The sequence below is a fragment of the Rattus norvegicus genome, chromosome 2 (assembly GCF_021556685.1).
Source record: "Rattus norvegicus strain SHRSP/BbbUtx chromosome 2, alternate assembly SHRSP_T2T, whole genome shotgun sequence".
Lineage (NCBI taxonomy): Eukaryota > Metazoa > Chordata > Mammalia > Rodentia > Muridae > Rattus > Rattus norvegicus.
Window position 1 is genome coordinate 162,967,694 of NC_141535.1, and position 23,816 is coordinate 162,991,509.

At 37.7% G+C, this 23,816-nt stretch overlaps 1 protein-coding gene across 2 annotated transcripts in view; it reads left to right on the forward strand.

The window, feature by feature from the left end:
• The window catches only part of Fstl5 (follistatin-like 5), a 654,395-nt gene that overhangs the window by 330,738 nt on the left and 299,841 nt on the right, over nt 1–23,816 (forward strand). For both annotated transcript variants that reach the window (NM_001271195.1, XM_087628612.1), the window contains 1 exon segment: nt 12,000–12,120. In NM_001271195.1, the coding sequence (NP_001258124.1) occupies nt 12,000–12,120 (121 nt within the window).

A 23,816-nucleotide genomic window follows, 5' to 3' on the forward strand; every position in this document is an offset into this window, starting at 1 on the left:
CTAGGGCATACCCAATGCACTTTAGCTCTCTCTTCCTCTTGACTGTGGGCAGCATGTAATAAGTTGCCTTAAACTCCTGCTACCTTGAATTCCAAAATAAGCTCTGTTTTCCTTAAGCTTTGTTCATTTGTTTGTTTTATATATATATTTCTACATCAACAGGAAAAAGCAGAATGGTGTATGGTGCACTAGCGTCAAAGTAGTGACATTTGGAGTAAAATAGTGATTGAAAACGTGTATCCTTCCCCTCCATCCCTATGGAATGTGAGGAGGTTTGACACAGATGGTTCCAACGATGAGTTTTTGCTACTCTTGCAGAGGACCCAGGGTAGACCTACAGCACTTATATTTGGTGGTTCACCACTACCTGTTAGATTTTGTTCCACAGAGTCTGAGATTCTTTCGCCACTTCAGGCTTCTGGATGCATGTAGTACACATGCATACATGCAGGCACATAAATTTTTAAGAGAAGAAAAAAGAAGGTGTATATTTGCTCATAGAATCCCCCTGTTGTTCAGTTTAAATAAACAGCAGTAGAAAGTACATTGGTTTCAGTTTTCCTCCATTTAGACTCTGTCATCTTAACAAGCCTATTCACATTATAAAGGCATATTAACATAAAATATTTTCCTAATGGCCACATATGCCAAATCTTTATTAAAATTATAGAAAGAATTGCTTTTTACATGACTTAGATTATTCTGTTATATAAATTTGATTTGCAATGCCATTTGCTCAATGAAAACCACATGTAAATACATTTACAAAATTAAATACTAAGTAAAAATAAATATAAGGAGTTGTTTTTCCAGTGAACAAGTTAGGAATGGTAATGATGATTTTGCAATATTTTCTTGTAACAAGTCTTTGTCTTAAAATAATTAAAATAGTTACAAAGGGACCATTACAGCTTATTTTGAATCGATGAAAGCTATTATATTTTTCTGTTCTTTTCTTTAATTCAGAGCCACAGACAATAGCTATTTATTGTGAGATTAGTAAGGATTGTTTTGTCTTATAGACAAAAGCTATTACAGTTAGAACTAAGTAGATGCAAACACACGAGTACTTCTGTGCATACTGAGAGGTAAGGGTTAGGTGCCCCTGGGCATTTTATGTGGATTAATCTCATTTAAAACAGAAGGTAAAAAGAACAAAGGAATTTGTCCAAATCATGACTTAATGGAGAATTGATAAATATTTTCATATCAAAAATATTTAATTGTATCATTTACACAAAATGGTTTAGTGGAAAAGTAGCTGTTTGCTTCATAGTATCATTGGCAATTTCATCAGATAGGTCCTACAAGGAATGGAAATTCATTTCAGAATAATGGAAATTAGATTTCAGAATAATTATAGTAACAACTGTGAGCACAGAACTGAGAAGGATAAAGTTCTCAACAACTAATGTACATTGTGTGTGTGTGTGTGTGTGTGTGTTTGTGTGTTTGTGTGTATGTGTAAAATGCTATATCCAACCCATACCAAGAAAACTGGATTATTATAATTTAGAAATTTTATTTTAAACATTACTTAGAGTTTTAATTTAAAATGCAAAACACTACTTAATAGTTTTATATCTATCTATGTTCTGAAAATCCTCACAAGAGAAATAGTATGTCATAAAAATAAAGCTATATATTTCTAATATTACTTTAGTCAGCATACTTGATATGAGCTTTCAAATGTTTTAATTGCCAAAATGTTTGTTTTCAATTGCAGTTTATTCATTTGATATGTATCTGCAAACCAAGGTATGTGCATTGTTAGGGAATACCTAAGAGGAGTTGGTTTTCTCCTTCTACCAGAAGGGAGTGAAATGAGGTAATCAGATGTGGCAACATGGGACATCTTACAAAGACATCGGTCTTGATTTTTAATAGTTATATTAAGCACTTGAGAAAAAAAGATAAGCCAATATTTAACAATTTCCTTTTGATATTAATTTTAGAGGATATTTTAAAAATAGGCTCAATTGATCATTTATTCTCTTTTCAAGTTCTCTTTAGATAATCTATAATTGTCTTCCTTAATTATACCATCTCTCGTTTCTATTCAATTTCTTTAGAATAGAAAGTCCATCAGAATTGGGCCTGTGCATCCTGCTCTGCTAACTCACTTCTGTATATGACATGTTCCTCCATTCATAGTATCTGAAAAATGTTTTTAAACAGCAAAAATGAAGTGAGGATAGGAAGAAACATAAGAAATAAAATAGTGCCCAGACTGTGGATTATTTGAACAAGCACTTGTTTTTTTTTTTTTTTTTTTTTGTTTTTTTTGTTTTTTTTTTTGTTGTTGTTGTTGTTTGGAGGGGTTTGAATCTAATACCTAAAGATGTACATTCTCATGACAGATGTATCTGCATTTTCTGACTTACAGTCCTCGATGCAATCTACTGGGTACAGAATTAACATTTTTACATCTCTTCTTGACTTCACTGATGACTTTTGTTATTCTTTTTAAAAATAGTAAAGCACTGAGCTTAGACTCTACCAAGAGCGTTGTTCCCTTGACTTCGTCATATTTAGGAAAATTAATTTAGGAAGGAGGAGGAGAACCCAAGTTACTGGAGCAATAGTAATTGCACACATGCACATTGTATATAATATTCAAGTCAGGGACAGCATTTGCTGTCTGTTTTTTTTATGTTGATTTTGTTTCTTGTAATGATGATGAATTTATTTTTCCTAAGAACTTTTGTCTTAGAATTTGAGGTTGTTTTTATATAAGTCATTGCATCAAATAATGACAATTTTACTCGTTCCTTTCCAACTTGGATGCCCTGGATTCTTTGCACCCTCTGATTGTTTCATTTGTAATTTCCATTATTATTTTAGTAGTTAATGTGGCACTTTTGCTCCATTGCAACCACTCCACACAAAACTCATTATCCCCCTTGTTGAATGTTATGGGCACAGTGGGTGTGTTGCAATACATTGTTTCATGTTACTGCTGTATGACGTTTGTTCTGAATTTTTACCGTGAACAGGTTCAGAGTTTTAATGACTCTCTGCCTATTGAGATAAACCTATAGCATCCATTCTTCATTTTCTTCATGTGGTATAATGTATCTGTGAATTTATGTTTATGACTTTTACTTTAATTCTTCACATGATGTTCAGTGGATCCTGGGATCCACATAAGGCATAATCTTAATGTACAATTGGATTGAGCTTTTCAGATTGTGGTGATGTCATTGAATCTATGTTCACTGAAGACACTGATGAGTAGCTTCCTGTCTTCAACATTTACCTTTCTCTTCACTACTTCTATCCCTCTTCTCCTCTCTCTCCTCTGTCTCTTTGCCTATTTTTGCTTTTTTCCCTAATATCTGGTGTCTGATATCAACTTAATTCAGGCCTATTAGAATGTGCTATAAAGACTTTGATCCTTGTCAGGTTTTGCGACTTATCTAAAATTATTTCTAATATTCTTATATATTTGGAAGAATGTCATCAAATTGTGCTTTTTCCTTTGATGAAATACACTAATACTATTATGTTCTTTTTTAATAAAATTTTTATTTACATTTCAAATGTTATTTCATTTCCCGGTTTCCTAGCCATAAGCCCCCTATCCTATACCCCTCCCCTTCTTCTATGAGGGTTTTCCACCTCTCTGCTTCCCACATCCCCTGACATTCCCTTGCACTGGGGGTTCCAGCCTTGGCAGGACCAAGGGCTTCTAGTCTCATTGGTGTACAAGAAGGCCATCCTCTGCTACTTATGCAGCTGGAGGCATGGGTCTGCACATGTGTAGTCTTTGGGTAGTGGTTTAGTCTCTGGGAGCTCTGCTTAGTTGGTATTGTTGTTCTTATGGGATTGAAAGTCCCATTGGCTCCTTCAGTCCTTTCTCTAACTCCTCCAATGGGGACCTGGTTCTCAGTTCAATCCTTTGCTGCTAGCATTCACCTCTGTATTTGACAGGCTCTGGCTGAGCCTCTCAGTAAACAGCTATATCAGGCTCCTGTCAACATGCACTTTTTGGTTTCATCAATATTGTCTAGTTTTGGTGACTGTATATAAATTGGCTGTATACCCAGGCGGGGCAGGCTCTGAATGGCCATTCCTTCAGTCTCTGCTCCAAAATTTGTCTCCATATCCCCTCCTATGAATATTTTTGTTCCCCCTTTTAAGAAGGACTGAAGCATCCACACTTTGGTTGTCCTTCCTCTTGAGCACCCTGTGGTCTGTGGATTTTATCTTGGGTTATTCAAACTTCTGGGCTAATATCCTCTTAGCAATGAGTGTACACCATGTGTGCTTTTGTGATTGGGTTACCTCACTTAGGATATTTTTTAGTTCCATCCACTTGCCTATGAATTTCATGAAGTCATTATTTTTGATAGCTGAATTGTGTAGATGTACCACATTTTCTGTATCCATTACTCTGTTGAAGGGCATCTGGGTTCTTCCCAGCTTCTGGCAATTATAAATAAGGCTGCTATGAATATAGTGGTGCATGTGTTCTGTTGTATGTTAAAGCATCATTTGGGTATATGCCCAGGAGAGTTATAGTTAGGTCCTCAGGTACTGCAATGTTCAATTTTCTGAGGAACATCCAAATGATTTCCAGAGTTTGCAGTCCCACCAACAATGGAGGAGTGTTCATCTTTCTCCACATCCTCACCAGCATCTGCTGTCACCTGAGTTTTTGATCTTAGCTTTTCTGACTGTTATGAGGTGGACAGTCGGGGTTGTTTTGATTTGCATTTCCCTGAGGACTAAGGATGTTGAGCATTTCGTTAGATACTTATCAGCCATTTGATATTCCTCAGCTGAGAATTCTTTGTTTAGCTCTGTAACCCATTTTTCTTTTCTTTTTTTTTATTAACTTGAGTATTTTTTATATACATTTCGAGTGTTATTCCCTTTCCCGGTTTCCATTTTTCAATAGGGTTATTTGTCTCTCTGGAGTCTAACTTCTTGACTTCTTTTTATATTTCGGATATTAGCCCTCTATCAGATGTATGATTGGTAGAGATCTTTTCCCAATCGGTTGGTTGCTGTTTTGTCCTATTGACAATGTCCTTTGCCTTACAGAAGCTTTGCAGTTTTATGAGGTCCCATTTTTGATTCTTGATCTTAGAGCATAAGCCATTGGTGTTTTCTTCAGGAAATGTTCCCCAGTGCCCATGTGTTCAAGACTCTTCACCACTTTTTCTTCTATTAGTTTGAGTGCATCTGGTTTGATGTGGAGGTCCCTGATCCATTTGTACTTAAGCTTTGTGCAGAGCAATCAGAATGGGTCAATTTGCTTTCTTCCAGTTGCTGGCCTCCAGTTGAAGCAGCACCATTTTTGCACATTCTACCTGTATCCACTGGATGGTTTTAGATCCTTTGTCAAAGATCAAGTGATCATAGCTGTATGAGTCAATTTCTGGGTCTTCAATTCAATTCCACTGTTCTACCTGTCTGTCTCTGTACCAATACCATATAATTTTTATCACTGTTGTTCTGTAAAACTAATTGAGGTCTGGAATGTTTTTTCCCCCAGAAGTTCTTTTATGGTTGAGGATAGTTTTCGATATCTTGGGTTTTTTTTGTTTTTCCAAATATATTTGCTAATTGTGCTTTTTAACTCTATGAAGAAATGGGTTGGAATTTTATGGGGATTGCATTGAATCTGTAGATTGCCATTTTTGACTATATTAGTTCTACCATTCCATCAGCATGGGAGGTCCTTCCATCTTCAGAGATCTTCAATTTCCTTCTTCAGAGATTTGAAGTTCCTGTCATACAGATCTTTCACTTACTTGGTTAGAGTCACAATGAGGTATTTTATTTTATTTGTGACTATTGTGAAGGGTGTCATTACCCTAATTTCGTTCTCAGCCTGTTTATCCTTTAAGTAGAAGAAGGCTACTGATTTGTTTGAGTTAATTTTATACCCACCAATTTGCTGAAGTTGTTTATCAGGGATACGAGTTCTCTGGTGGAACTTTTGGGGTCACTTAAGTATACTATCATATCATCTATAAATAGTGATATTTTTACTTCTTCCTTTCCAATTTATTTCCCTTTGATATCCTTTTGCTGTCTGGTTGCTCTGGCTAGGACTTTGAGAACTATATTGAATAACTAGGGAGAGAATGGGCAGCCTTGTCTAGTCCCTGATTTTAGTGGGATTGCTTCAAGTTTCTTTCCATTTAGTTTAATGTTAGCTACTTGTTTCCTGTATAGTGCTTTTACTACGTTTAGGTATGGGCTTTGAAATCCTTTTTTTTTTTCCCAGTACTTTTATCATGAAGGGGTGTTGAATTTTGTCAAATGCTTTCTCAATCTAATGAAATGATCATGTGGTTTTGTTCTTTGAGTTTGTTTACATAATCAATTACTTTGATGGATTTCTGTACATTGAACCATTCCTGCATTCCTGGGATGAGGCCTACTTGATCATGATGCATGATCGTTTTGATATGTTCCTGGAATCAATTTCCGAGAATTTTATTGAGTATATTTGCATCTATAGTCATAAGAGAAATTGGTCTGAAGTTCTCTTTCCTTGTTGGGTCTTCATGTGGTTTAGGTATAAGCATAATTATGGCTTCATTAAGAGGAAGGTCAACCCGTTGAAGGAATCAGAGAAAGAACCGGAAGAGCTTGAAGGGGCTCGAGACCCCATATGTACAACAATGCCAAGCAACCAGAGCTTCCAGGGACTAAGCCACTACCTAAAGACTATACATGGTCTGACCCTGGACTCTGACCTCATAGGTAGCAATGAATATCCTAGTAAGAGCACCAGTGGAAGGGGAAGCCCTGGGTCCTGCTAAGACTGAACCCCCAGTGAATTAGATTGTTGGGGGGAGGGCGGCAATGGGGGGAGGATGGGGAGGGGAACACCCATAAGGAAGGGGAGGGGGAAGGATTAGGGGGATGTTTGCTGGGAAACCGGAAAGGGAATAAAACTCGAAATGTATATAAGAAATACTCAAGTTAATAAAAACCAAAAAAAAAAAAAAAAGATGATGTGAAAGAGAAAAAAAAGAGGAAGGTCAAAACGTTAAAAAAAAAAAGCCCACAATTTTTATAGTGTTAATGTGCTGACTATTTTTTGTAAATCGGTTACAAAATATAGACATTTGAGAATACATAACCTCATTTGAGGAGCTACCTCCACCAGCTTGGCTTATAGTCAAGTCGGTGAAACAGTTTCTTGATTAATAATTAATGTGAGAGGGGAAAGAATACAAAGCAAGATGAGTTTTATAGGAAAAGTATCGGAGCAAGCCAGAGAAAGCAGGCCAGGAAGCAATATTTCTCCAAGGCCTCTGCTTCACATTCAGCCTTCCAGTTCTTCCATGAGTTTCTGCATTGACCTCCAACAATGACAGACTGTATGGGAGTGGATGCCTAAATTGGTTTTAGCCAGATTTTTATCACAGCAATTGAAAAAAATTTGGAAGAATCAATTATAAGATTTTACTCTATTATTTCTGTGAGTCCTTTGAAACCCATTGTCCATTTTGATCATATATTAAGAAATATATTTATAATATATTTAAATATAAATATTTAAAATGGAATAACAAAAGGGGAAAACTTAATTACAAACTACAGCTCTACTCTACTCATCTCCAAACTTTCATTTTGATGTTTTTTTTTACATGTTTATTTACCTTCCTTTAATGTATCAATTTAATGATCATGTCCTTACCAAATTGGTGGCTTCTGGTGTCCGCCAGAAACAGTGTAAACTAGACTACAAATCAGTCCTATTAGGGCTATAATCCTATGCTTGTCACCAGGGAGTTTCACAAAGTCCTATCCAATAGCACTGACCTGATTTAATGTTTCTGTATTTTGTTATGACAGAACTAGCCCTGAAAAACAAAGCAAGTTCTGAATTTAAACATCTATTTCTTAGAAGACAGCCTTTTATAAAACTAGTCAACATTAAAAGATATTTGGTGGAGTCTGAGCCTTGATAACTAAGGCTAGTAGTAAACCTAGTGGTGCCTGAGGGCTTCTTTTTTTGTTTGTTTGTTTGTTTATTTCTATATTTTTTTTATTAACTTGAGTATTTCTTATATACATTTCAAGTGTTATTCCCTTTCCCGGTATCCGGGCAAACATCCCCCTCCCCCCTCCCCTTCCTTATGGGTGTTCCCCTCCCGACCCTCCCCCCATTGCCGCCCTCCCCCCACCAGTCTCATTCACTGGGGGTTCAGTCTTAGCAGGACCCAGAGGGCTTCTAACTAGAGCCATTTGTATTGTCTCGTTAGGTGTATGTCAGGCCTACACCTCAGCTCTCCTTAACCTAGCCTGAAACCTCACTTTGCTGGTGCAAATCTCTTTTCACATATTGCATCTAGACTGTCCTGAAGGCAGGGTCCTTTGGGATTTGCTTTGTGTTCTGTTTCACTATGAGGGGACAGAACTCTTTCAAGGAATCCTTCTGCTATTCTTTCTCCAACTTACCCTCCATCACATGGAGATTTTCCCTGTGCTTCAATTTCCACACTCTCAATAGTACTTATAGACTGAGTTCTTCATTGACTGTCAGCACTAGCTTGAATCCAAAAGATTCACCTAGTCCATTAGCATGTAGCAACAGTGGAATGCCTTGTGCACTGTTTTCAAGCTGGGCCTGGCACTGAATTTCATGTTAAGTTTGGAGATGACTAAAGTGAACAAGTCTCTCTTCTTGACTATAATGCTTTATGGTTGTGCTAAAGTATTGCTGTGTTTCCAAAGTTCTGTTAACATGTGCCTGATTTGCATGGGTCATGTGAATATATTTTATTGCAAAGTCGTTTTTCCCATTAATGTTTTCCCACATATACATCACTCGGTGATGTTCTTCCCATTATCTTGCTCTGCTCTCAGTTACAGAATTTTTGCATTTTTATTGGATATTTTTTGTATTTACATTTCAAATGTTATGGCCTTTCCCAGTTCCTTCCTCTCCCATCCACCTGCCCCTGTTTCTAGGAGGATGTGCCCCCTCCCAGCCACCCACTCCCAGCTCAACACACTGGCATTCCTCTACATTGGGAAAATAAGCCTTCCCAAAGAAGAACAGGAATGAGAATGGTTTATGTAGAGGAGAGAAAGAGAATCTAGACCGGGTACAATACAATATCAAAACATAAAATTATCTCTGACTAATGACACTGCTTATAAAATTCTATGGGCTTTCCATGCAGATTCAAGATCCACACTGTTTTAGATCCTCATTATAGCAGAATGAACTATACAATCATAATCCAATTGATATAAAACAAAAGCAGACCAGACAAACAAGTACCAAATGCTGGAAACTCATCTTCTAGGACTAAAAATGAATTTAATAAAAAATGGGTTTAAAAAAAAGTATGAGGCATAAAATGAAAACCAAAATCATGTCTATGATGACTTATCCATTTACAGATTTCTGTGTGACAAAGAAGTTACTAATAATGAAATGTCTGATAAACTCTGGTGTTTCTGTGTCCTACATGTTGTCCTAACTCCAGCAATTGGAGTGTTCAGGAAAAATTACAGTGAGGCACAATTCGATACACTGCCAACTCCCAGCCTCGAGCAAAATCATTTTATGTGGTCTAATCAATAACAGATGGATAATGACTGAGGGATCTTTGCTTCGAAATGGAAAAGAGAGACTTGATTTTCCCAAGAGGCTTATAGCACTGATGGCTCCAGCCATTAGGTATTATTGCTAATCCCTCCAGCTAGACTGTGCACAGCATATGGTGTGATACTCATCAACAGCATCAATTTCTAAGAACGATAGGCATGAGAAATCTTGGTCTATCCTACCTCTGTTTTGCAATCACCAGCTTAATCAATAAAATTTAGTTCTATTTACAAGAATATATTTGATGGGGTTGGGGATTTAGCTCAGTGGTAGAGCGCTTGCCTAGGAAGCTCAAGGCCCTGGGTTCACTCCCTAGCTCCGAAAAAAGGAACCAAAAAAAAAAAAAAAAAGAATATATTTGATAAAATGTATAATTCAAGTGAAGGTTGGCAGCTTAAAGATGGCTATTCTAACATTATAAAAGCTCTCTGAGATACAGATTGTTGGTCTGTTTTTTTATATGTCATATTTTTCTTTTCTATTTATTTATAATGTAATTTTAATAAAATATGTAAATGCTTCAGGGAGGTCCTATCTGGCCGCTGGTATGCTGTCACTGCATGTCACTGCTTAGGTGTTTAGAATATGTTGAACCCGTTTTCAGAAAGAGTCCCTAAGTCATTCATATTAAATTTAATTATGGCCACCAAATATTCAATATGAGTATCCAATAAATGGTTAAAAGTATAGACTGAAAACATAAGAAAATTCTCAAATGGTGTCCTCAATTACCTGTATTTGGCAAAATGTTTATGAAATGCTATGTTTCGGGCTGGAGAGATGGCTCAGTGGTTAAGAGCACTGACTGCTCTTCCAGAGGTCCTGAGTTCAATTCCCAGCAACCACGTGGTGGCTCACAGCCATCTGTAATGGGATCTGGTGCCGGCTTCTGGTGTGTCTGTCTGAAGTCAGCTATAGTGTACTCATATACATAAAATAAATAAATTAAAAAAAAAAGAAATGCTATGTTTCCAAAACAAAACAACAACAGCAACAATAAAAAAAACAGTTGTGAATGCACAACACACTCAAGTTGGTACTTGAAATATAGCAGGGAGTTATGAAATGGTACACATTGGATAAAGATCGATACTTTTTAATGTTAAGTGATCATTTCGAGTACATACTACACTGCTTGATTTCACTTGACTACTTCTATATGAATGGAGGTACAAGGTTTGCACCTATTTTCTAATCGAGTAATGTGAATTGACTTGTAATAAATTAGACAGCTATTAAGTGACATTGGTAGGTCCTGGATACACCGCTGGTGACTACAGATCTTACGTATTCTGATTACACTGCATAGACTTTAAAACAACAACTACTACAACAACCATCATTTCTGAAGCTGAATTATAAGCCGTAGGAACCGCTGCCTCTGTATATTGTAGCATATTAAGGGCCGAGGAATTGTGGGAACAGCAATACCACTACACACCATGGATAGGAATGTCTGCTAAATTGTGTGAGCTCTGCTTTCTGACAAGCAATAGGCAAAATCAGCAGAGTATAAAAATCTCGAAGCTCGGTCTATGGGAGCAGACAGGGTAGGAAGGGCGATGATGGTTTGCCTCACCATGCTTGAATGGACTTGCTATCAATCGGTGCATTAATTCTGTCTGGCTCCTGGAAACAGTCATTTGCTTAATAGTTCTTTTGTGAGCAGGGAGTCTGGCCCAATCTCAAATGACTCATCCCCCAGCTATGGAGGAGTTTAGGCATGAGGGAAAAATCTAACTTCATTTTTCACAAATACTATGAGGAAGGAAGTAATCAGAGCAAGCTGCACTTCTCACGACAGGATGGACCAGTGTTTTCTTCTGACATTGGTCAATGAGGCACAGAACATGGTTATCCTGTGCAGGTATCTTCCTGAGTTGGTGTAAATAAAGTAAATAATTCAAGCAATGAAGAGGACATTCAAATTTGTTATGTTGTATTGTGATACTTTCCATGAGAAATTTTAGAAAAATTCTAAGAATGTTCCCTTTTTTTCCTCTATCTTGATTAACTTGGGTATTATTTACATTTCAATTGTTATTCCCTTTTCTGGCCTCAGAGCCAACATTCCCCCTAACCCCTTCCACATGGGCGTTCCCCTCCCAATCCTCTTCCCACCACTGCCCTCCCCTCAACAACCACATTCCTGGGGGTTCAGGACCAAGGGCTTCCCCTTCCACTAGTGCTCTCATTAGGCTCTAAGAATGTATCTTAACATTGACATTATAGTGGTTAAAAATTTGTTGAATAACAAAAATAAATGTTCAATTCCATGTTTGTTCCTGATTCATTTCTTTACTGGTCTTGAGATTTTAAAGTAAGCTATTCTGTGACTGTTACCTTTAATTAATTATGCTATGTAGAAACATTAAGAAAAATATAAACACTTCATTGTATTGATTGTCAGGTGATTAAACAGGAGGAACTGAACAAAGACCTGTCTGACTGTACGTTGTATGATCTGCTCAAGTATGATGACTTCAATGCTGACAAGCACCTGGCTCTTGAAGAATTCTACAGAGCATTTCGTGAGTGCAGATTCAATCTTTATTTCATTTTGCTCTTTTATTTTCCTGATGTTTTATACAATACTGTATATACATACCTACATACATACATACATACATACATTCATACATACACACACACACACACACACACACACACACACACCCCACAAAGGACGAAGCTAGGGGATTGTGCATTTCAATTCTGTAGTCATGCTCTCTTTCATAGGGTGGCCTATGTCTTACTGACTTTGGTGTAAGAGCCAGTTTACAATGCTGCCTTAGAGGCTCCTCTAGAGGAGAATCACTGACCTATCATCACGCATCAAAACAATTTAATTACTTGTTCAGTGACATTTAAAACTTCATTATGAAAGCAAAAATGAATTAACAGATGAGTTTACTGTACACTCCAAACTATGGCACTCAAGGACTTTTAGCTTTCATTGGAATAAAACATTATATTCATGCTAAGGGACTCAAGAAATATATATTTGTTTGAACCGTTTATATGTACCTTAGAATTACAAACTGTGCATTTGCTAAAAAATAAATATGAAGATTTAGTCAATATAATACCTAAAAAAAATAAAAAACCATAACCAAAACAATGAAAGAATCAAGATCTATACTCAAGAAAACAAACAAACAACAAAACAAACCAACGAAACAGAGAAACAAAAGATGCTACTTACAAAACACTAAAGAAGCATATCACACATTCAGCTGGGCACATGAAAACAAAACTTAAGACAGAAAGCTGGATTACAAATAGTCAGATATAGACTTTGTGCATATATATAATATGTATATATGTATACATATATAATTATATATTATATAAAATATGTGTGTAAAATATGTTTTTAATTTAAAAGACATGTTTTGAATTTATCAATCTTACAGGAGACTGATTGAAAAGGTAGCTAAAAATATTATTTCCTAAGTCAGAGAGATGACTTAGTATTTAAAAGCACCTGATTCTTTTACAAAGAACAAGGGTTCAGATCACATCATCTGTAGTGAGGCGACATCATGAGATCCATTGGTGTTGTTTATTTTGTTCATTTGTTTTCTTTTTTTTTAATTAACTTGAGTATTTCTTATATACATTTCCAGTGTTATTCCCTTTCCGGTTTCAAGCAAACATCCCCCTAATCCCTCCCCCTCCCCTTCTTTATGGGTGTTCCCCTCCCCATCCTCCCCCATCGCCGCCCTCCCCCCAAAAATCTAGTTCACTGGGGGTTCAGTCTTAGCAGGACCCAGGATATTCATTGCTACCTATGAGGTCAGAGTCCAGGGTCAGTCCATGTATAGTCCTTAGGTAGTGGCTTAGTCCCTGGAAGCTCTAGTTGCTTGGCATTGTTGTACATAAGGGGTCTCGAGCCCCCTCGAGCTCTTCCAGTTCTTTCTCTGATTCTTTCAACGGGGGTCCTATTCTCAGTTCAGTGGTTTGCAGCTGGCATTAGCCTCTGTATTTGCTGTATTCTGGCTGTGTCTCTCAGGAGCGATCTACATCCGGCTCCTGTCAGCCTGCACTTCTTTGCTTCATCTATCTTGTCTAATTGTATGACTGTATATGTGTGGGCCACATGTGGGGCAGGCTCTGAATTGGTGTTCCTTCTGTCTCTGTTTTAATCTTTGCCTCTCTATTCCCTGCCACGGGTATTCTTATTCCCCTTTTAAAGAAGGACTGAAACATTCACATTTTGATCATCCGTCTTGAGTTTCATTTGTTCTAGGCATCTAGGATAATTCAAGCATTTGGGCTAATAGCCACTTATCAATGAGTGCATACCATGTGTGTTTTTCTGTGATAGGGTTACCTCACTTAGGATGATATCTTCCAGTTCCAACCATTTGCCTACGAATTTCATAAAGTCATTGTTTTTGATAGCTGAATAATATTCCATTGTGTAGATGTACCACATTTTCTGTATCCATTCTTCTGTTGAAGGGCAGCTGTGTTCTTTCCAGCTTCTGGCTATGATAAATAAGGCTGCGATGAACATAGTGGAGCACGTGTCTTTTTTATATGTTGGGGCATCTTTAGGGTATATGCCCAAGAGAGGTATAGCTGGATCCTCAGGCAGTTCAATGTCCAATTTTCTGAGGAACCTCCAGACTGATTTCCAGAATGGTTTTACCAGTCTGCAATCCCACCAACAATGGAGGAGTGTTCCTCTTTCTCTGCAACCTCGCCAGCATCTGCTGTCATCTGAGTTTTTGATCTTAGCCATTCCCACTGGTGTGAGGTGAAATCTCAGTGTTGTTTTGATTTGCATTTCCCTTATGAATAAAGATGTTGAACATTTTTAGGTGTTTCTCAGCCATTCAGCATTCCTCAGCTGTGACTTGTTTGTATAGCTCTGAACCCCATTTTTTAATAGCGTTATTTGTCTCCCTGCGGTCTAACTTCTTGACTTCTTTGTATATTTTGGATATAAGGCCTCTGTCTGTTGTAGGATTGGTAAAGATCTTTTCCCAATTTGTTGGTTGCCGTTTTGTCCTAACCACAGGATTCTTTGCCTTACAGAAGCTTTGCAGTTTTATGAGATCCCAATTGTCGATTCTTGATGTTAGAGCATAAGCCATTGGTGTTTTGTTCAGGAAATTTTTTCCAGTGCCCATGTGTTCCAGATGCTTCCCTAGTTTTTCTTCCATTAGTTTGAGTGTATCTGGTTTAATGTGGAGGTCCTTGATCCACTTGGCCCTAAGCTTTGTACAGGGTGATAAGCATGGATCGATCTGCATTCTTCTACATGTTGCCCTCCAGTTGAACCAGCACCATTTGCTGAAAATGCTGTCTTTTTTCCATTGGATGGTTTTGGCTCCTTTGTCAAAAATCAAGTGCCCATAGGTGAGTGGGTTCATTTCTGTGTCTTCAATTCTGTTCCATTGGTCTATCTGTCTGTCTCTGTACCAATACCATGCAGTTTTTATCACTATTGCTCTGTAATACTGCTTGAGTTCAGGGATAGAGATTCCCCCTGAAGTCCTTTTATTATTGAGGATAGTTTTAGCTATCCTGGGTTTTTTGTTATTCCAGATGAATTTGCATATTGTTCTGTCTAGCTCTTTGAAGAATTGGATTGGTATGTTGATGGGGATTGCATTGAATCTGTAGATCGCTTTTGGTAAAATGGCCATTTTGACCATATTAATCCTGCCAATCCATGAGCATGGGAGATCTTTCCATCTTCTGAGGTTTTCTTCAATTTCCTTCTTCAGTGTCTTGAAGTTCTTATTGTACAGATCTTTTACTTGCTTTGTTAAAGTCACACCGAGGTACTTTATATTATTTGGGTCCATTATGAAGGGTGTCGTTTCCCTAATTTCTTTCTCAGCTTGTTTCTCTTTTGTATAGAGGAAGGCAACTGATTTATTTGAGTTAATTTTATACCCAGCCACTTTGCTGAAGTTGTTTATCAGCTTTAGTAGTTCTCTGGTGGAACTTTTGGGATCACTTAAATATACTATCATATCATCTGCAAAAAGTGATATTTTGACTTCTTCTTTTCCGATCTGTATCCACTTGACCTCCTTTTGTTGTCTGATTGTTCTGGCTAGAACTTCAAGAACTATATTGAATAAGTAGGGGGAGAGTGGGCAGCCTTGTCCAGTCCCTGATGTTAGTGGGATTGCTTTAAGTTTCTCTCCATTTAGTTTAATGTTAGCAACTGGTTTGCTGTATATGGCTTTTACTATGTTTAGGTATGGGCCTTGAATTCCAATTCTTTCCAGGACTTTTATCATGAAGGGGTGTTGAATTTTGTCAAATGCTTTCTCAGCATCTAATGAAATGATCATGTGGTTTTGTTCTTTCAGTTGGTTTATATAATGGATCACGTTGATGGTTTTCCGTATATTAAATCATCCCTGCATGCCTGGGATGAAGCCTACTTGATCATGGTGTATGATTGTTTTGATGTGCTCTTGGATTCGATTTGCCAGAATTTTATTGAGTATTTTTGCGTCAATATTCATAAGGGAAATTGTTCTGAAGTTCTCTTTCTTTGTTGGGTCTTTGTGTGGTTTAGGTATAAGAGTAATTGTGGCTTCATAGAAGGAATTCGGTAGTGCTCCATCTGTTTCAATTTTGTGGAATAGTTTGGATAATATTGGTATGAGGTCTTCTATGAAGGTCTGATAGAATTCTGCACTAAACCTGTCTGGACCTGGGCTCTATTTGGTTGGGAGACCTTTAATGACTGCTTCTATTTCCTTAGGAGATATGGGGTTGTTTAACTGGTTTATCTGTTCCTGATTTAACTTCGGTACCTGGTATCTGTCTTGGAAATTGTCCATTTCCTCCAGATTTTCAAGGTTTGTTGAATATAGGATTTTATAGTAAGATCTGACGATTTTTTGAATTTCCTCTGATTCTGTAGTTATGTCTCCCTTTTCATTTCTGATTTTGTTAATTTGGACGCACTCTCTATGTCCTCTTGTTAGTCTGCCTAAGTGTTTATCTATCTTGTTGATTTTCTCAAAGAACCAACTTTTGGTTCTGTTGATTCTTCTATGTTCCTTTTTGTTTCTACTTGGTTGATTTCAGCTGTGAGTTTGATTATTTCCTGCCTTCTACTCCTTCTGGGTGTATTTGGTTCTTTTTGTTCTAGAGCTTTTAGGTGTGCTGTCAAGCCGCTGACATATGCTCTCTCCTGTTTTTTTCTGCAAGCACTCAGTGCTATGAGTTTTCCTCAGCACAGCTTTCATTGTGCCCCTTAAGTTTGGGTATGTTGTACCATCATTTTCATTAAATTCTAAAAAGTCTTTAATTTCTTTCTTTATTTCTTCATTGACAAGGTTATCATTGAGTAGAGCATTGTTCAATTTCCATGTATATGTGGGCATTCTTCCCTTATTTTTATTGAAGACCAGTTTTAGGCCGTGGTGGTCTGATAGCACGCATGGGATTATTTCTATCTTTCTGTACCTGTTGAGGCCTATTTTTGACCAATTATATGGTCAATTTTGGAGAAAGTACCATGAGGAGCTGAGAAGAAGGTATATCCTTTTGCTTTAGGATAGAATGTTCTATAAATATCTGTTAAGTCCATTTGGTTCATGACTTCTCTTAGTCTGTCTATGTCTCTGTTTAATTTCTGTTTCCATGATCTGTCCATTGATGAGAGTGGGGTGTTGAAATCTCCTACTATTATTGTGTGAGATGCAATGTTTGTTTTGAGCTTTAGTAAGGTTTCTTTTCGACCATTTGCTTGGAAATTGTTTTCCAGCCTTTCACTGTGAGGTAGTGTCTGTCTTTGTCTCTGAGGTGTGTTTCCAGTAGGCAGCAGAATGCAGGGTCCTCGTTGCATATCCAGTTTGTTAATCTATGTCTTTTTATTGGGGAGTTGAGGCCACTGATGTTGAGAGATATTAAGCAATAGTGATTATTGCTTCCTGTTATATTCATATTTGGATATGAGGTTATGTTTGTGTGCTTTTTTTTGTTCCCAAGATGATTAGTTTCTTGCTTCTTCTAGGGTATAGCTTGCCTCCTTATGTTGGGCTTTACCATTTATTGTCCTTTGTAGTGCTGGATTTGTAGAAAGATATTGTGTAAATTTGGTTTTGTCATGGAATATCTTGTTTTCTCCATCTATGTTAATTGAGAGTTTTGCAGGATACAGTAACCTGAGCTGGCATTTGTGTTCTCTTAGGGTCTGTATGACATTTGTCCAGGATCTTCTGGCTTTCATAGTTTCTGGCGAAAAGTCTGGTGTAATTCTAATAGGTCTGCCTTTTTATGTTACTTGACCTTTTTCCCTTACTGCTTTTAATAATCTTTCTTTATTTTGTGCGTTTGGTGTTTTGACTATTATGTGACGGGAGGTGTTTCTTTTCTGGTCCAATCTATTTGGAGTTCTGTAGGCTTCTTGTATGCCTATGGGTATCTCATATTTAAGTAAGGGAAGTTTTCTTCTATGATTTTGTTGAAGATATTTCCTGGTCCTTTGAGCTGGGAGTCTTCATTCTCTTCTATACCTATTATCCTTAGATTTGATCTTCTCATTGAGTCCATGATTTACTGTATGTTTTGGACCAGTAGCTTTTTCCGCTTTACATTATCTTTGTCAGATGAGTCAATGATTTCTATGGAATCTTCTGCTCCTGAGATTCTCTCTTCCATCTCTTGTATTCTGTTGTTGAGCCTTGTATCTTCAGCTCCTTGTCTCTTCTTTTGGATTTCTATATCTAGGGTTGTTTCCATGTGTTCTTTCTTGATTGCTTCTATTTCCATTTTTAATTCCTTCAACTGTTTGATTGTGTTTTCCTGGAATTCTTTCAGGGATTTTTGTGACTCCTTTCTATGGGCTTCTACTTGTTTATTTATGTTTTCCAGGAATTCTTTCAGGGACTTTTGTGACTCCTCTCTATGGGCTTCTACTTGTTTATTTATGTTTTCCTGGAATTCTTTCAGGCATTTTTGTAATTCCTCTCTGTAGGTTTCTACTTGTTCTCTAAGGGAGTTCTTCACATCTTTCTTGAAGTCCTCCAGCATCATGATCAAATATGATTTTGAAACGAGATCTTGCTTTTCTGGTGTGTTTGGATATTCCGTGTTTGTTTTGGTGAGAGAATTGGGCTCCGATGATGCCATGTAGTCTTGGTTTCTGTTGCTTGGGTTCCTGTGCTTGCCTCTTGCCATTAGATTATCTCTAGTGTTACTTTGTTCTGCTATTTCTGACAGTGGCTGGACTGTCCTATAAGCCTGTGTGTGAGGAGTGCTGTAGACATGTTTTCCTGTTTTCTTTCAGACAGTTATGGGGACAGAGCGTTCTGCTTTCGGGCGTGTAGTTTTTCCTATCTACAGGTCTTCAGCTGTTCCTGTGGGCCTGTGTCTTGAGTTCACCAGGCAGGTCACTTGCAGCAGAAAAGTTGGTCTTACCTGTGGTTCCGAGGCTCAAGTTTGCTCGTGGGGTGCTGCCTATGAGCTCTCTGTGGCGGCAGCCACCAGGAAGATCTGTGCTGCCCTTTCCGGGAGCTTCTGTTCACCAGGATTCCAGATGGCATTTGGTGTTTTCCTCTGGTGTCAGAGATGCGTGCAGAGTGCAGTCTCTTCTGGTTTCCCAGGCGTGTCTGCCTCTCTGAAGGTTTAGCTCTCCCTCCCACGGGATTTGGGTGCAAACAACTGTTTATCCGGTAGATCCCTTCAGGTTCTGGTGGTGTCTCAGACTCAGTGGATCTGCTGCTCCTGGGCCCTCCTCTACGGGGACCCAGAGGCTGTATACAGTTTCCTCTTGGGCCACGGATATGAGCAGGGGTGGGCAGTGTTAGTGGTCTCTTCTGCTCTGCAGCCTCAGGAGTGCCCACCTGACCAGGCGGTGAGGTTCCTCTCCCACGGGGTTTGGGAGCAGAGAGCTGCTGTGGGCAGGGATCTGCTGGTTTGGGACTCCCAGTAAACACCGTAAGTGCCCGGTCCTAGAGGAATTTTGCCTCTGTGTGTCCTGAGTTCACCAGGCAGGTCTCTTGCAGCAGAAAAGTTGGGCTTACCTGTGGTCTCGAGGCTCAAGTTTGCTCGTGGGGTGCTGCCTACGAGCTCTCCGCCTTGTTTTCTGTTTTTGCATCAGCAGCCTAATACATGGAATACTCATGCACATAATATGCTTATTCAAAAATAATAAACAATATAGCTGGAGGCTATACATTTTCTGATCAGGCATGAAATGATCTTAGAATTTAATCAAATTGCATGTTCTCATATATGAGTAAGTGAAATTTACCAGGCGAGATGCCTCAGTAAGTTGCTGGCCCCTTAAAAGGGTTTTACAAAGCTAATATTCCTTGCCAAAATAAAGAAATGACAGAAGCTCCTATGAATAAGATGAATCCCATGGAGTTTATGAAGAACTGCTGATTATAAAATCAAACCTATGTCGAATTTGTTACTTAAACTGTGCATTTTACACTAATCCTCATCTTATATATCCCACACTCTTTTGGGAACTCAAGGAGTTCAAAAAAAGAAAAAAGAAGAAGATTTATTAAGAAAAAATATGTACATAAAATCTGTACCATCTATTAATTTATAATCCCAAACAAGGCAGAAGGTTATAAAAACGTGTTAAAACAATAATGGAGATTGTCGTCTGTGCTTTGGTGGGGAGGGTCTTTACAAAGATTGTAGCAGTATAACTACTTTGCTTGAGTGGCTTAAAACTTGGAGAGATCAACGACCAGACAATAGAATGACATAATCAAACCAGGAGCCTGAGATTTGAGAGTATTTTGAAAGCTAATCCACTACGACTATGTTCTATTTAAAGTTCTATTTAAAACAGGTGAGTTTTTCATTGGTAACTAATTTCACAAATCATGTGTTAATATCCCAACCTTTACCCATATTTTATAGTAGGAGAAACCATGGAGTAAATAAATCTGGGTAAAAGGATCTGTAGCATTAGCTGTAAATAACTGATGATAAACAGTTTATATAGCATTTTGAAGAGTAGAAATCATATTTGTACTTTGTTAGTGGTGAAATAGTGGGAAAAAAAACAGAGCTAAGTATGAAGCATATGTTATTTGCCACCAGCTCACAAGGACTCTTTGCAATTATCTTTGAAGGCATCAGCAGATAAGAATCTTGCCTCCAATATCAGTTTGTCAATCTCATAGGGAAATTATACCATGTTTTCAAACATGATTTGGTGCTGATGTGTAAGGACATTGTTCTGATAAATGATACTTTACAATTAAAAATCATTAACCAATGAACGTCAAACATGATAAGACTTCATTGTCTGGCCACAAAGCTACTTTACCCAAGGAGCTACCTAATTTTCAGAAGAAAAGGTATGTGGTTTTATTTACTCTTAGACAGTAACACAAACATAATTTAATGAAAATCATTTACCCGACATGCAATTAACTTAATGATTATTGTACTGTTTCTGCACTTAGGTCAGAGTTAAGGATAACATAAGGGTCCACATATTCATTATTTGAGACATAAGGACAGCAAAATTCTGTTACCTCTCATGTCTGAAAGAAACATTAATTCACTTGTCAGATGATGTGCACCCTTAAAGTGGCTACTTCCAACTGAATGTGTACATCTTATGGCCAAAGCTTTCTTTGAGAATGAGATGTGAGCTTGAGCTGTATTCAGGCAAATCAATGCTGTGCTTCCCAGCTAAAATAATATGATTTGTAAGGTTAAGTGTGTATTGTATAAAATTCTACATTTATGATTTAAATCTGTAGCAAAAGGTTATCTTGAATACTCCAAGTAATACCTAAAAACTTCGAACCTTTAATTTTAGGAAAAGTGTTTAAGGTAATGTCTCTTTAGAAATTGTTTTAACTTGGTCTGGTTTATGGTTACGTTCACATATATGAGCATGTTGTGTGTATGTTGTGTGTATGTTGGGTGGAGGGTGCTCAGTTACATAGCCATATAAGATGTCAAAGGTCAACTTTGTGTAGCTGGTTCACACAATTCACCTACACATGTTTTCCAGGGTATAACTCAGGTGGTCCAGCTTGCATTTTCAAATGACAAATGTCTTTGCTGGTTAAGACATTTCACTGGCCTAAGTAATTCTGAGAGACTTCTATACTCCAGTTTTATGTAAGCCCTCATCAGACCAATCAGACATTTTATTTTATTTTTAGAGCATTTTATACAGTCTCTGTTTGCATTTTTATTGAATATTTTATGTATTTACATTTCAAATATTATCCCTTTTCCCAGTCCCCCCCCTTCTCCCATTCATACTCCCAGGTTTCTATGATGATGCTACCCCTTCCACCTACCAACTCCCACCTTAGCATTGTGACATTCCCCAACACTGGGGAAAGAGCCTCCACAGGACCAAGGGTTTCTCCTCCTATTGATGCCAAACAATGCCATCCTCTGTTACACATGCAGCTGAAGCTATGGGTCCCTCCATGTGTACTCTTTGATTGGTGCTTAATCCCTGGGTGCTCTGGGGGGGTGCGGTTGATTGATATTGTTGTTCTTCCTATGGGGTTGCAAACATTTAAAAATTTTTTTTAGTATTTTAGAGGATTCAACCACCAGTCACAATTAACTAGTGTTTATTATTTCAAAATAATCAAAAGGGGAGAAGCAAATTTAATTTATGCTCTTTGTACATTTTTATTTTGAAAGAATGAGATTTTCAGCATTGAAAGGCCTCTTGCAGCACTTTACAACACTGGATTTGACAAATAATTTAGCTTTGACCTGTTCTGTCTCTCTCTCTCTCTCTCTCTCTCTCTCTCTCTCTCTCTCTCTCTCTTTCTCTCTCTCTCTCCCCCTTTCTCTCCTTCTCTCCCTTCCTCCAATCCTCCCTCCCTCCTTCTCCCCCCTCTCTCTGTCTCACACACACACACACACACACACACACACACACACAGAGAGAGAGAGAGAGAGAGAGAGAGAGACACTTACGTTAGATGATCTTGTAAACGCACCTGCTGATACTTAATACAGAGGCTTTTAACCACAAAATTTGGATGAATACAATAAAAACTGTAAAAAAAAAAGAATTCAAAGAAATCTCCTAGTGCCAAAAATATATATTTGAATAGAGAACATACCAACTATGAACATATTTAAAATGATTATTCAATATTTTTTTATGTTTCTTCTTTAAAATGATATTTTTAGATATTTAAAATGATAAAATAGCTACATAAAGGTATATAAATATACATGATTATATGCAAAGTGTTATTGCTTTTTATAGTAAATACTTCCAATGGATTATGGATTTCATAATGAAACTATAGAAAAAATTCTTTTCCTAAGAAATCATGCTTAATATGTTAAAAGATGACTTATCAAAACTATTTAATAAATACAGCAGAAAGCATGGATATCATATTAACCTTTTCATATACTGAAGCATTAATTTGGAAGATCTTTATTTTAGAAAAATAATAGTAGCAAATAAAATAGAATTAAGACAGCCTCACTGAAAAGTAAATGTGATGAGACCAGGTCCAAGTAGCAATCGAGATACGCCATAAAAGGCAGGGTGTGGAAAGTAATCACACGTCTAACCAGCATTACTCAGTGGGTAGTTCACTATACACTCCAGGAGTGTGAGATTGAAGGGTAATGTCAGATGTCTAGCTTTGGAATAGTGATGTTATTCATTGAGTAGGGGAACAAAGAATGAAAAGCATGTTTCAGAACAGAGTAAGATTAAAATTAAATATATGGCATATTCAAAGAGAAACATCTAACTTAAGAATAGGGAAAGGCTGAAAGAAGCTGAGGAAGAGAGCAATCCTGTGGAAGGATCAGCAGTTAAATTAATCTAGACCCCCTAGAGCTCTCAGACTCTGACCACCAACCAGACAGCATACACCAGCTGATATGAGGCCCCCAACACAAATACAGCAGACGACTGCCAGGTCTGGGTTCAGTCAGAGAAGATGCACCTAACACTAAAGAGACTAGAGGCCCTCGGGTGTACTAAGGTCCAGTGGGGTAGGGGTTGGAGGGTAGGGACATCTTCGTGGAGACGAGGGTACAGGGAGATGGATGGGATGTGGAACAGTCAGAGGGTAGACCAGGAGGGACATAAAATCTGGAATTTAAAAAGAAAAAGGAAAGAATAATGCATCCTTTATGAGGAACCCAAGCCAGAAAAACAGATCTGGAGTCCTCCAATAGAAACTATATCATTTGTCTTTCTCAGTGAGAAATGTAAAGAAGAAATGATCATGGAATAAAAGTAAAGGGGCCTTCCTTA